This window comes from Trichechus manatus, unplaced genomic scaffold, assembly GCF_000243295.1.
Source record: "Trichechus manatus latirostris isolate Lorelei unplaced genomic scaffold, TriManLat1.0 scaffold00016, whole genome shotgun sequence".
Lineage (NCBI taxonomy): Eukaryota > Metazoa > Chordata > Mammalia > Sirenia > Trichechidae > Trichechus > Trichechus manatus.
Genome location: NW_004443952.1, coordinates 16,366,862 through 16,382,458, shown reverse-complemented (window position 1 = coordinate 16,382,458; position 15,597 = coordinate 16,366,862). Strand labels below are relative to the sequence as shown.

The 15,597-nt window shown below is 39.1% G+C and overlaps 1 protein-coding gene across 15 annotated transcripts in view; it reads right to left on the bottom strand.

Annotated features, from left to right (window-relative positions):
* The window catches only part of ABCA1 (ATP binding cassette subfamily A member 1), a 138,657-nt gene that overhangs the window by 63,095 nt on the left and 59,965 nt on the right, over positions 1-15,597 (bottom strand). For all 15 annotated transcript variants that reach the window (XM_023727434.1, XM_004372203.2, XM_023727442.1 and 12 more), the window contains one exon: positions 13,340-13,516. In XM_023727434.1, coding sequence (XP_023583202.1) covers positions 13,340-13,516 — 177 coding nt within the window. The remainder of the gene's footprint in view (positions 1-13,339; positions 13,517-15,597) is intronic.

Genomic DNA, 15,597 nt, shown 5'->3' with positions numbered 1-15,597 from the left:
TACTAGCACTTGGATGATTGCTCTTAAATGTATATATGAATACATATTTAAAACTAGATAATATGCAATAGATAAAAATATCTCGTGGAAAGTGTGTGTGTGTACACGTGTGCGCGCGTGTGTCCCACTGCAACTCTGGCCACAAATTCTCAACTCCGTCTATGATTCTGCAAGATGGGCAATATGGATTGACCTTCAGGAACACGTTTGTGATGGTTCACAAGTAAAGAAGCAAACTTGAAGTTTAAAGCTGCCAAAAACAGGGGAGAAAGGAACTCTCTCTCTCACTCTGCACAAGTCAACACTGTTTCTAACAGTGGAAATTTAATATATATCTCTTATGTACATGTCCTGGTTTTCATGAAATTTTTATCTCTTCTAATTTATATATTTAGTTGCTATCATATGCTGCCTATCTGCACAACAAACATAAGAAAATAATTAATTAGGCCCAAGGAAAAGATAAAATTAGGGCAGAAAGTCTAAGCTAAAAAAGAAAAAAAAAAAAAAAACAAATACAGACTCTGAGGCTAAAGTGGCTACAGTTGAGCCTAAAATTTGTTTCCAGGCTTCCAAACAGAAAAAATAGAGAGTAAGTGTCATTGTTCTTATTTGTCAAATAGGGGAGGGGGGAATGCTTCACGGAAAAATCTAGCTTTCCTTGGTTTTTCTACAGCCATTATGTCATTCAGTTTCAGACACCCCTGAAGTCTACAGAAGGCTGGGCTACTTTGACATTTCTCTTATATGAGAGATTGCTATGAAATTATAATGAAGAGTACATGGAAAATAAACCTTATAGCTGCTGGAAGTGGGTGGAACTCACTATTATCTCTGAGAAATAGCAGTCTGGATGTTTCCCTTTTTCTCAAAAAAAAAAAAAAAAAAGAATTTCAAATCCAGAAGATCAAGTTAGAATCACCATGATCATCAAAATACCCAAACATAATCCTGCAATGAACATTTCTGAGCAAATGTCTACAGATTTTATGAAAGAGCTCGTCTAACCTGATTCCTGAGCTTCTCCGAGAAAGGCATACAAGCAGAATCCCAGAATTCCACTCACAGTCCTCTGACAGAACGAGGGTTTTCTTTGAACGCTATGTTCAGATAGAGCTCTGTGACACAGATCACAGATAGTGCTGGATAGCCTTACGTGGAGACTAATTCACGAGTAAAAACAGGTGGACAGGTGGTGTATTTTGGTTTTGCACTTTTTCTCTTCAAGTTCATTATGTAACTACAGGTTCCAAACTAGAACTTAAACCTGCAGAGAGCTTACAGTATGTAAAACTTGCACAAGCTGAGAGGTCTTAATTGGAAGATACAGCAGGTAAAAAGTGTTTCTGTGCTTACCATGAAGCCCACAAGAAGATGTATGTTCAGGATTGTATAGCAAACACACCAGGACAAAGCAATAAATGCCAAATTACTGTAAATTTTTAAAACTTAAAATTTGATATTTAATTATTTTATAAAGTATGAATGGAAATAAGATTTTTATCATTCTTTCTTGTCACTCTGCCCCTTTCTCTGGTCATGGGCACCTGGGGTGGCTGCTTCTTGGAAGATTCCTCAAATTCTCCCATTCCTCCATTTTCTCAACTATATGACAGAGTTCAGAATACTGGGACGTGTATCACAAGGTTCCCATGAAGAATAAATTAGAGGACATGTACAAAGCACCTTGCACAGTGCCTGGCACGTAGTAAGTCCTCATGATTATAAACAATTTCCTCCCCTGCCTTTCTTTTGTCTTCCTCAAAAGTTCTCTGACAAAACTGAAGGGCTCTCATCTGCAAACAGGTTGCTCAGTTCTTGAAAAAACATACATCCTCCCTTCCTCTTCTTGGTTAGCTCTCAATGAACTTTTTTTCCTATTGGAGTGTCCTTCCTCTGCTAGAGAGAGAGCTAGAGTTGTCATCTCACAGCACATCAGCCACACTCCAACGTGATGTTTCTGAAATTATAGATACTCCTCACTGCAATGCTAAGACATCCTCATTCTAATTCCTGAAGGCTCCAAGACAGGACACGTCTCTTGCATCTGTAACTCTTTTCTTTTACTTAGTGTTTGCTGAAGTATGAAACAAAAGATAGTGTTAAGAGAGAAGAAGATATATCTATATATATGTGTAGATACATACACACACACATTTTTATCTTAATATATTCATGTGGTGTACCTTCTATTTATAGCAAGCGATACTGATTTTACTTTTATAGTAGTGATAGAGTTTCCTTTCTAATTAAATTTACTACACACAAGAAGTGAGTCTATTAAAAGGAAACATTCAATAAAAATGGTATAAATATCCAATAAAAATTCAAGTTGCACTTGAATTTGACCCAAATCATGAGAGGCCTGTAAACAGCAAGGTTTTACTAATAAATGTAGTCTTTGGAGAGCCTGCCTCAGAACCACCTGGGTGCTTGTTAAATATGCAGATTCCCAGCCCACTGAATCAGAAGTTAAGAGTGGCCGAGGAATCCTCCGGGGTTCTTCTGTACACTGAAGTTTGAGGACCACTGAGACAAAGTACTTGGACACGGTTCGTACCTCTTTGCATTATTCTTTGCACACACGTTTGTTTATTCCATATCTGGTCCATACAATACTGTGTTTCAGATTTTGAAGCAGTGAAGAGAGGCCAGTAAGTTCACCTTATCCTGAACAGAATCTAAGATGGTGTCAAAAGCATGGGAAGCCAGGTATGCCATACCAATTATGTATACAGTCACCAAGGGCAAACAAAGTGTCTAAAAGCTCCAGACCCAACACTGCTCCATCATCCCCATTACCAGTTATCTTTCCCATGAAGAGTACAAATCAATTCATTGTTCTTAGAATATGTTCTCTCCATCAGAATGTATTTAAATCTTCATAGGTAATGATTTTTTCTTCAGGTTTTTTAATTTAAATGTCTTAACTTTGGAGCAAGCTATTCTTCTTGACTTAAAAGCTATACAATTCAGCAAAACTCCATGCACCCAGCAGGGCCTACTGCATGATTGTTTAACTCATAAATGTAGTTGATTATGGACACAAACATAAGGACTTGTGACATTTACTATGGACATCAGACCATTACATATACAAACACCAATACAATATCAATCTTACTATATGACGACTTTGTTGTCATAGTCTATGCTTCTGTTTGTGTGATTTTGTTTTTGGTCTCTAATAAAACATTGGCTAAACACACCCGTAAGTAATAACGTAGAACAGTTAATGCCATTGTTAGGATCTTTTTTTACACTGTTTGTTTAAGATGAAATGCTCTGTTTTTCATTAGTAGTATTGGCAACTGGGAGTCAACACAAACAAATTTCCATTTTCAAAGAAATGTGGTAGGAATTATACATGCAAGTATGGTTGATATCTCAGGTTAAAAAAACACACACAACTCAAATTCAGTCAGCATCAAATTTAAAACTTGAACTATCCAGATATTTTGCTCAAGACTTCATTTTACTTTTCCATACAAAGAAATGATGGCTGCAAATACACAAATTTAATAGTACAAATTGGTAGGGAAAGGATGGGCTATTCAATAACTGTTGCTGGGACAACTGGTTATTCATACAATCAAAAATTCATAAATTTCCCATCTCATACCACTACACAAAATACATTCTTGGTAGAGTAAAGATCCAGAAGTAAAAATGAGAATTTATAGAAGAAAATACAAAAAAAAGTTCTTATAAACCTGGGGTAGGGAAAGATTTCATAAACAAAATATAAAAAGCCCAAACCAAAATGGAAAAGTGAATCCAACTTTTAAAAGTGAAAACTGTGCATCTAAAAACACTGTAAACAATCTGGGAGGGAAAAAAAAAACAATAATAACAAGTCAAGGACTAGAAGAATGGATTTTTTAAAATTTAGTATAAAAATGGAATTCTGTTTCAGTTAAAATGATTCAGAGGCTACATATAGCAACACTGATAAATCACAAAGACAAAATGTTGAGTGAAAAAGACAAGCTGCAGATCAATGTGCACATTTATACAAAGTGAGCACATGCAAACTAATCCTATATATTGTTTACAACAAAATATAAGTATATATGGTATAAAATATAAAAACATGCAACTTCAGGATAGTGGTTATGCCTTGAGAAATGGATGTTCAGGTGGTATCAACTGTATCTGTAAGTTTACTTCTCGAGGAAAAAAAAAACCAATATGATGAATGATCATATATGGGTGTTCTGCATGCTACTCTCTGTACTTTTTCGGTATGTTTTAACTATCCCATAATCTTCTTTTTTAATTCAAAGAGGGACGAGAGAGGAAAGAAGGAGGGGCACTGAGCCAGAATGAAGGAAGGAAAGAATATATGTCGGCATGAGTACATATGAGAGCTGAAGGATACCTTTCTTGAATAAAATTAACCCCAGGAAATAATTAATGCCTTGAACCTAGGCCACAAAATGAAGGCTGAGAATCACATGCCTGCACCAACTAACTGTGGTCTCTTGCTCATACTTTAACTTGACAAAGGCAGACAAAGCTTCCCAAAGCTTATTTCCAAAAGCGCTTCAGTAAACAATCCACAACTTGGAATTACTACTACTATTTTTCCTGACCAAAAAAATTCCCTTGGCTATGAACTCATATAAGCCTCCACTGACCACAGGAGGCAAATGATTTTCTTGTATGAAATAAGGAAAAGGGAGAAAAAAGAGGGAAAATAAAACCTTTAATGAAGGACTGAACTTCCTGCGTTAAGCTAACTGAATTCATGCATTATTTAATATTTTTAGATCATAACTAAATACTGTAATATCATTAGAGGAAAAATTACACAAATGCTTATTGTATTACTCAGATGCTCCCACCCAGTTTTGCAAACTGTGTGAATCGCAACATAGCAACATTTCCTAAAAGCATGCACTTTGCGGGAATGGCCCCGAAGGACAAAGATCATTGTGCCCTATCCTTTCTGGGTCTAACAAATGACTTAAAATATATCCTTTTATCCTCACTAGCTTAATATTTAAATTGTAGAAGACTGAAAAATAAAAAAGGCAGTAACCTAGCAAGGTCAATTTGGTCTTTATTTGTGAGCTGGTGTTTTACTTTGGCTGAGTGCCTTATACAGTTCCTGGCACATAATAACTAAAAGCCAGTTGCTGTCCAGTTGAGTCCAACTCATTGTGACCCCATGTGTGTCAGAGTAAGACTTTGCTCCATGGGGTTGTCAATGGCTGATTTCTTGGAAGTAGATAGATCTCCAGGGCTTCCTTCCAAGGCACCTCTGGGTGAACTAAAACCTCTAACCTTTCAGTTAGCAGCCAAGCACGCTCACCATTTGCACTACCTAGGAACTCTACATAATAACAAGGTGCTCAATAAATGTTTGTGGAAGAAAAAGCAAAAGAAAAGGAGAACACAGGAGGAAGAGAGAGAGAATGGTGTGAGCCCAGTTCCAAATGCATTCAAATCCACACAGCCCAAGACGTAAAAGCCTTCACAGAAATACTCTAGCTACGTTTGTATTCATCTCACCAAGTCACTTGCTCCCTGGAACCTTTCAATGGCCTCCCTTGCCCAGAGGATGAAGCCCAGTATCCTAACATGGTCATGAAGGTCTTCTTCATCTGACCTTCACCCATCTCTCCACAGTCATGCCTGACCATCCTTCCCTCATCAGTCTTCCCACAGCTGCACTTCCTCCACTCTGAACTACCTCATCATATGCTGTTCCCTTCAATGCCACTTTCTCTTCTCTATCACCTCTGGACCAACGGATGGCATGTCCTCTGCCTGGAAAATTCTTCTCCCCGTTCTTTACCTGGCTAACCTCTATTCTTTAGGTCTCACCTTAGAGAATGCTTCTTTCCTGATCCTCAAAGACTGGGTTCAGAGGCTCACAGCACTCGGCAGAGTGGCTCTCGGTCTGCACAGCACCTGCCCCTTTCCTGGTCTGTCCTTCCTGTCCCCGAACAGAAATTTGGAGAGATCTGTACCTTCCTCACTCCTGCCTCCCTGGCCCAGTACATGGCACAGATCAGGGCTCAATAAACTTGCATGAATGAATGAATTTAAGTGTTTGTATATAATTTATTACTATACAAAACAAAGACTAGAAGAGAATATTACTAATGCATTAGAGGTCACAGTCAAATAAAAATAGAAGACAAAACATTTGTGAAATTAAGATACTGAAAACTCTCTTCAATTTAAAAAAATCTTGTACACATCCAAATTTTTCAGGGACTCTACTACTAAATAAAGTGAAATGTGGGTGTACATACATTTGAATAGTATTTTCAATATAATACACAATTTTGTTTTCCTCCTGTGAATGCATGTTATAAAGTGTTCACTGGGACATTTTGAACTTCCCTTAAATACCGTCATAAAGTAGCCTCAAATCTCTACTCCACTTTGCTCATATGCAGACAATCAGGCTCAGGGCTAGGATTAACGTGTTTCAGTTCAAACTGAAAACAAGTGAGTCACATACCAGGTACAAAGACTATCACCACCCAGAAGCAATCACTGTCTCCTTCCAACAATTTACATGACAAGGATGACTTTGTTCATTCCCTGTCTATTTGCTCTTTTGATCAATATACAGCCCAGCTGTGAGATCACTGGTGTTCTGGGAACATCAGGGCACCCTCACTTCCCCTCTGCCTCATGAACTGAGTTCTGCCTCTACGGGAATGCGCTGCACGCATCAGAAGACTTGTGAACAGAACTCTTTGTTCCACAGAAACAGAACTTTCCCTTTTAGGCTGAAGGTATCATCAGAGGTCAAGACAATCTAACCACATGGCTGAGCAGTCCAAGTTGTTACTAAAATGGAGATAAATCTGTATGCCTGGCCTTCCCACCTCAAGGATAAGACACTGCTTTCACATCCCTGAGACAATGGTGTGCCAAGACTAGAGCTTGAGTCTAGCTAACCCCAAACCCACATTCCACGATGGCTCACAGTGCCCCACGCTGACAAAGACTGCTGTCAGGAGGTGGTTGAGAGGTTGTCAGTGAAACTGGGATGGGAGGACAGCCTTCACTCCAAGCGCCTAGAACCTGCTAAGAATCCTTCAAATTCTCAATCTCAGCCTTCACGTTTGTTCTCAGTGCGCGGTGAAATGAAAGCTCCGTGGTTATGGCTGACTCTTCAGTGCCTAGAACAATGTCTGGTATAAAGCAGGCGTACAATAAATATTTATTGGTTTTGTTGACTGAATGTCTCATGCCTTCCTTTAGTACCATGGGCCAGGTATAAGGCTGGCTCAGAAAAACTCTGCTTCTAAAGTAACTGCTGTCTTTGGTTTGCCCATTAAAAACCCTGATGGGTAGTTTTTCTTACAAAGTATGGGCATACTCTCAGAATATGGGCAAGAAAAAGATAAGAACTGAAAAAGGATCAATAAAGCCACGGACACTGAGGGAACATTTCAAAGACACATGAAACATACCTTCCGATCAAAAGACAGTTGTGGTAGGCAGAATGCACCCCGCCCCATGTCCACTCCCGAACCACTGGAATTTGGGAATATGGTACCTTACATGGAAAAAGGTACTCTGTAGATGTGATTAAAAAAAAAAAAAACCAAACCCATTGCTGTCACGTCGACTCTGACTCATATAAACCAAAACCAAACCCTCTGCCATCAAGTTGATTCTGACTCATAGCGACCCTATAGGACAGAGTAGAACTGCCCCATAGGGTTTCCAAGAGTGGTTAGTGGATTCAAACTGCCGACCTTTTGGTTAGCAGCCCTAGCGCTTAACCACTGTGCCACCTTGGCTCCAGCAACCATATACAGACCTTAGAATAGGGAGATTATCCTGGATTATCCAAATGGGCCTAATCTACTCACATGAGCCCTTAAAATCAGAGAACTTTCTCTGGCTAGAAACAGAGAGATACGGCAGAAGGAAAAATTGGAAAGATTTGTCCAGAAGTTACAGTTGGAGAGATGTGAAGCTTGAGAAGGATTTGACCCACAGTTGCTACAAAGGGGCCAGATGAGAAGCTTGAAAGGAATGTGGGCAGCCTTTAGGAGCAAAGATCAGCCCCTGGCTGACAGCCCACAAGGAAAGAGGGACCTCAGTCCTACAACCACAAGGAACTGAGTTCAGCTAACAATCAGAATGACTTTGGAAAGGGATTCATCTTCAGAACCTCCAGAAAAGAACACAGCCCTGCCAACACCTTGATTTCAACCTTATGAAGTTAGACTCCACTGAGCAACACTGTATCCAGACTACTGACCTATAGAATTATGAAATAATAAATCTGTACTGTTTTAAGCTGCTAAATTTGTAGTAATTTGTTACAACAGCAATCGAAGACTAGTATAACCGGGAAGGACCCTGGAGACAGAAACAATTTAATTCTTTTGGCCTAAATTTGCTGATCTGTTATTAAGGCTCCATTCTACAGTACAAAACAGATTGGAGAGCAGCAGAGAGATACCACAGACTTCCCTCCTCTCTCTGAGAAGGTGTGTACTGCTTCAGGAAGAACTTGCAGGGAGAGTGAGGGCAAGTCCACCTGCCCAGCCATCCAGTTCAGCCAAATCACCCTGCTGAGCAGTGAGACATTAAAGGTCACTGCCAAATGGCCCCGACTTCCTGCTAGAGGGTATTATTTCAACTATCTAAATGCTGTGAACACTAAGTAACATGAGTCTCCCTCCAAATCAAGTGTTTTTTTCCTAGAGATAGTATTTCATCTATCAACCTATCCTTGCACTCATTAAAAGGCCATCTATTTGAGGACTTCAGTTGAATCCAGCTCCTAGAACATACCTGACACACAATAAGCACTCAATACTGTACTGTGCGCAAATAACACACACCTTCCATGTTTGCTTGCCAACAGCGCCCTCCCCCCGTGAGCTATTTTCGTAAGCACACTATCCTAATTTTTTTTACACTGATATGTAAAACGAATTGGCAAAGTGGCACTTATGAAAATACCTCGAGGTTTGGGAGGGCGCAGTTGGCAAACAGATGTAGAAGGTGCAAGTCATTTGCGTAAAAATATGGTAAATATTGTTCAATGAATGAATAAATTTTTAAGTGAAAAACAGAATGCCTAATGGAAACCGCTATTAATCCCAGAGAACTTTAAAGATGCAATAACATTCTGACATCCAGTGTTAATCTTCACACAAGTTATGGACTGAGGCATAGATATAAATAAGAAACAACAGGGTAAGAGGCCCTGGCAATATTTGAACAAATAATGTAATTTTTTATTGAAATGTTCTTCAGAACCACTTTCTTTGGTATGACTCTTGATTCCTAACACTGATCTCCCGAAGAAAACTTCTATCTTGAAAGTAATGGTTTTCAGTATATAATTTATATTACTCATATCAATTAAATTATTACTTCTATTTATTGAGAATCTAATATGTACCAGACAGATTCCATGCTAGGCTTCTAACATACATGATCAATAATCCTCACAACATACAACAGAATATATTATCTGTATGTAAAATAGGATCCTGAGGCTTACAGAGGCTTAACAATTTATCCAAAGTCACACAGCTGATAAATCCTGAAGCAGAACTTGAACCCCAATCCAGCTGATCCCAAACCCATGCCTTTTCCACTCTGCCACAATTTCCCTCATGTGGTCAAAATGTTGCTGTCCAAAGGTCATCGGGAGACTGAAGGAGATCAAAGAGAAGGAGTCAGGATACCTTTGGCTGAAAAATGGGGAAACACCCACACCAAAATAATGAGAAAATTTCAAAATATGTCTCTCTTGAAAATACACATTCGGTACAGAAAAACATACTGACAGTTTCTCTTCCCACAATGTTGCTGCTCCTGTTGCAATTCATGGTGCAATCAACAGCCCATGTGCAATGATGTCACATGTCACACCTGTCTACCATAGCCAAATGTTGGAATTTCAACCAAGTAGCAGGGGATTGGCCTTTTGAATCAGACAATCATACAGTCTACTATGCTGGGAATGACAAACTGAAGAGGAATGACGTTGCATTCGTTGTCAAAAAGAACACTTCAAGATCCATCCTGAAGTACAACACTGTCAGTGATAGGATAATATCCATACGCCTCCAAGGTGACCAGTTAATACAACTATTATTCAAATTTATGCACCAACCACTAATACCAAAGATGAAGAAATTGAAGACTTTTACCAACTTCTGTAATCTGAAATTGACATAACATGCAATCAAGATGCATGATAATTACTGGTAATTGGAAGGTGAAAGTTGGAAACAAAAAAGAGGGAAAAGTGGTTGGAAAATATGGCCTTGGTGATAGAAACAATGCCAGAGATCACATGATAGAATTTTGCAAGACCAATGACTTCTTCACTGCAAATATCTTTTTTCAACAACAGAAATGGGGACTATACACATGGACCTCACCAGATGGAATACATAGGAATCAAACTGACTACATCTGTGGAAAGAGATAATGGAAAAGCACAATATCATCAGTCAGAACAAGGCCAAGGGCCAGACTGTGGAACAGACCATCAATTGCTCATATACAAGTTGAAGCTGAAACTGAAGAAAATTACAAGCCCATGAGAGTCAAAGCACGACCTTCAATATATCCTACCTGAATTTGGAGACCATCTCAATAGATGCGATGCAATGAACACTAATGACTGAAGACCAGATGAGTTGTGGAATGACATCAAGGACATCATACATGAGGAAAGCAAAAGGTCACTGAAAAGACACGAAAGAAAGAAAAGACCAAAATGGATGCCACAAGAGATTCTGAAGCTTGCTGTTGAACATAGAATAGCTAAAGCGAAAGGAAGAAATGATGAAGTAAAGAGCTGAACAAAAGATTTCAAAGGGATGCTCAAGAAGACCAAAGTAAAGTATTACAATGACATGTGTAAAGACCTGGAGTTGAAAAACTGAAAGGGAAGAACACGCTCGGCATTTCTCAAGCTGAAAGAACTGAAGAAAAAATTCAAGCCTTGAGTTGCAGTACTAAAGGATTCTACGGGCAAAATATTGAAGGACGCAGGAAGTATCAAAAGAAGATGGAGGGAATACAGAGAGTCACTGTACCAAAAAGAACTGGTTGACGTTCAACCATTTCAGGAGGTAGCATATGATCAAGAACCAATGGTACTGAAGGAAGAAGTCCAAGCTGCACTAAAGGCACTGGTGAAAAACAAGCCTCCAGGAACTGACAGAGTATCAATTGAGATGTTTCAACAAACAGATGCAGCACTGGAAGTGCTCACATGTCTATGCCAAGAAATTTGGAAGACAGCTACCTTGCCAACCACCTGGAAGAAATGCATATTTCTGCCCATTCCAAAGAAAGGTGATCCAACAGAATTTGGTAATTATCGAAAAATATCATTAATATGACACACAGGTAAACTTTTGCTGAAGGTCATTCAAAAGCAGTTGCAGCACTACATAGACAGGAAACTGCCAGAAGTTCAAGCCGGATTCAGAAAAGAACATGGAACAAGGGATATCACTGCTGATGTCAGACAGGTCTTGGCTGAAAGCAGAGAATACAATAAAAATGTTTACCTGTGTTGTACTGACTATGCAAAGGCATTTGACTGTATGGATCACAACAAATTATGGGTAACATTCCAAAGAACAGGAATTCCAGAACACTTAATTGTGCCCATGAGGAACCCGTAATAAACCAAGAGGCAATCGTTCCAACAGAACAAGGGGATACTACATGGTTTGAAGTCAGGAAAGGTGTGTGTCAGGTTGTATCTTTCCACCATACTTACTCAATCTGTATGCTGAACAAATAATCCGAGAAGCTGGACTACAGGAATAAGAACATGGCGTCAGGATTGGAGGAAGACTCATTAACAACCTCTGATATGCACACGACACAACACTGCTTGCTGAAAGCAAAGAGGACTTGAAGCACTTACTGATGAAGATCAAAGGCTACAGCCTTCGGTACAGATGACACCTCAACATAAAACAAAAATCCTCACAACTGGACAGATAAGCAACATCATGATAAATGGAGAAAATACTGAAGTTGTCAAGGATTTCATTTTACTTGGGTCCACAATCAATGCCCATGGAAGCAGTACTCAAGAATTACTTGAAATTATAATATAGAAACATTAACTGACACAATCACAGGGCACTGAACAAAGCACTCACTATTTTTTTTAAAATTAAAACAGAAAATTCTTTTCTGGAATAATTTTAAAAAGCAGATCTTAAAGCATTAGGCCTAAGCCCTTCACACACACAGTCATGTTCACCAGGAAGATTGCCCTGATAGCATCTAAGAACTCACACAGATAGTATTACTGCCAACGTCACCTCAGACAGAAGCTGCAAAGCTCCAATATCAGAGAATCAAGCAGGATCCAAGAACTTCTTGATGTTCAGTCAAGAGTATAAAGAGTATAAAACTTATCAAGAATATAAAACTAAGGTCACATTCTAGGTATGATCCAGTCACACAGTCCAGAAACTGGACATACTTAGACCCCATCTTTCTGTGAGGAAATTATGTTACATAAGGTTCCAGAGGATTCCAATTTCCTTTGATTGCAACAAAGAACACATCTTTCCAGGCACATCTTTCCTCCAGGGTTCTTTCTCTTTCTGGTTTTAAGAGAAACTGCTGGAAATCAGAGAGCTATCTGGTGAACAGAAAACCAGAACACTGAATGTTAAATGATATTGTTGGAGGGCCACTTTGAGCCATTTCACCAAAGGTGTCAGAAAACCCAGAGAAATATACGTATTCTAGAACTATGCACAACAATCCAATGACCAAAATGCTCAGGCTCATCCATATTCTTTGGGTAAGAAAAAATGTCTAGTCTCATGGTTTGCTTCTCTATTGTTTCCTAGGCTGATCAAACTTTTCTTGGGATATTTTTTTCTTTGAACACTTTTCTGTCACTGATTAAGCTAATTATTGGGTAAGCTCCCATCCAATAGCAGTTTTTCCACTGTGGCGGTCCACAGTGTCTCTTTTCCTGATGGGCTTTTTTCCATCAGTGGTTTTGAGCCTCCTTTTTTTTTTTTTTAATTAGGGTAATTCTTCAAATGAAATCTTACTTGTAATTAAGATATAGATAACACACACACCCCCACAAAAAACAAAAAACAAAAAACAAAACGTCAGGCCTTCTCTGATTAAAACAAGCACAAGAGACCTTAGGCTTGGACTCCGAGCCACATCCAAAAATTTGAAAGAACAGTCAGAAAGTCTTTGAACTAAATTATATTACAATCTTCCAGCCAGTCCTATGACTACAAAAACAAAGTCATGTTGTCCAGGCAAAAATTGCACAGGCCAAAAAGCATTAGTGCTTGAAGCTTCTCCACACAGTAATTCTACCTACCAGGATCGGCTTCAGGACGTCCATGTTGGAACGAAGTACTTGTTCTGCAGCATCCAGTTTCTCCCTTGGCAGGCTGCAAAGCTGGGAAACTTCTTGGTCACCAAGTTGAATCACCTCTCCTAATTTGGATCCATTGCATAGATTGGTCAAATGTAACTGGTATCCATGCAAAAATACCTGGAAGCATTTCATAAAAAGAGGGACAAGCAAAACTGGATTACAAAGATGGGTAGCTGGGTCCTCAAAGCCTTTTGGGGGGTCTTCACACCAGTACGCCTTTGAAGATCTTAAAATGGACACCACAGTGATAGTCCAATGTATGCAGTCTCTTTACTGAACTTGGGAGTACAACAAGACATGATCTGCCAGGTCATTTCAAACCTGGATGTTGTATTTGACTGGTCATCCCTCTCACTCTTGTCACTATTGCAAAGGGAAATCCTGAATCCAACTCTTTTTCTCTAAAATGGGACACATGATTCACCTAATAGGAATCCCGTGTCTGAACTCCTAGAACAAATTTTATTAGAGAAAAAACACCCTCATTATTGTGGAACTTATGATATCTTAAGCTGAGACTGGGCTAAACTATGAACAAAATACATTTATCTGTAGGTGTTGATATTTAACCACTGCACAAGAACTATTTCAAGCAATTTCAGAATTTGGAACTTTTCATCTCACTTGCCCCAGACCAGAGTGCTGGGAAGCCAGGTCTCTTCTGATTTCATTGATGAGCTAATTCTAAATCATTACCTGTTCATAAAATCAGACCCCTGGAAAGCCTCTCTTTGGTCATCTTTTGCTTACTTAATTTAATTGGCCCTTCTGGGCCTAAATAAACTGTGCTTCTTCATATCTTGTCCTTACCGTCCATTAGACAGCAAGTTCAATAAGAGGAGAGGCCTTGCTAATCTTGCTACTTTGTACCCAAAGTTGCTGGAACATTATAGACAGTAAGTATTTGCTGAATAAAAGAGTGAATGATGCAGATTCTTTATTATTCCATTAGTATATCCCTGGTTAGTCTAAATTAGTGCAGCTCGAATTGATTGTGACATAACCTAACATGAAGGATGGACCAAAGGCCTCTCAAGATTCATGCAGCTTTCTAAAAACTACAGAGCATTTGGCCTACCATGATTTCCATTAGATTTTCACCCTCTGCCAGAGACTCACGTATACTTTAGTTTTACTCCTTTCTCCAGTCCTTGCTGCCAGGCAATCAGTGTTTATGTTTCAGAACACTGGCAACAGAGAAACTCTTAATTACCATCAAGAACCACCTCCATGCTTAGGATGCCCCTTATTTTAAACTGATCAAGTGTGACAGGAAAAAAATTGTCAGGGGGCTTTTGGAATCATGCTAAATGTAACTATTTGCAAAGCCTACTGCCTTTGGCCCATCTCACAACCATACAACTAGTAAACAGAAGGCATACTTTTCCTAGTTTCATGAGGGCAAGCAGTAAGCACATCTTTCTAATTTTAAAAATTCTAGACCATGTGAAGCAAAGACCTTATTTTTAAGCACAAACATTTCTATTTCTGCTTATTATAAGGATAAGCTAGTATGTAGACATGAGAGAGGGTCAGGAAGCAGTTTTCCTTTCTGCAAGAGAAGAAACCTGAGAAGCTTCTCTGGAAATCCATAACCACGCAATCTGTGTCTGCTACCTACTGCACAGGAGCTGTGGGATAACTAATGACACCAAAGGAAGTTTTCTAAGAATCGAGAGTTAGAATTCTACATGAACATTCACTAGTATTACTTCCTAGTTTTAAAAACTACAAAAAAAAAAAAAAATCTTCTTAAGTTTTTTTTCTCCGGTCCATCTTTAAAAGAAGCATTAAGTTTTTTTAAAATTCCCTGTCCTAGACCTTAAGACACATTTACTCCTGATCAATAATCCTCAGCCCTGGTTATTGTCTCCCGAACTGTGAAATTCTAGACAAACAGAAAAAAAATTAATTTAATGTAAAATGTGACCCTTTTAAGGTAAAATCATCACAAATGCCAATTAACAGGCTGGAAATCAGTTTTATCTCAACCAGCTGGCCCACGACGCCAGGTTGTACGTTCCACACTCTAAATGGTTTGGCAATGCCAGCCTTAGCAGAGAAGTAAATTAGGTGAAGCTGAATTTGAGCCAACCATCTCCTTTTCCACCATTGCAAAGACAGGGCTTTATTCGTTTCCCTCCATGCACTCGAACAATGTAATTGCCATCAGCCCCACTGAAACAGCCCAAGGTGGC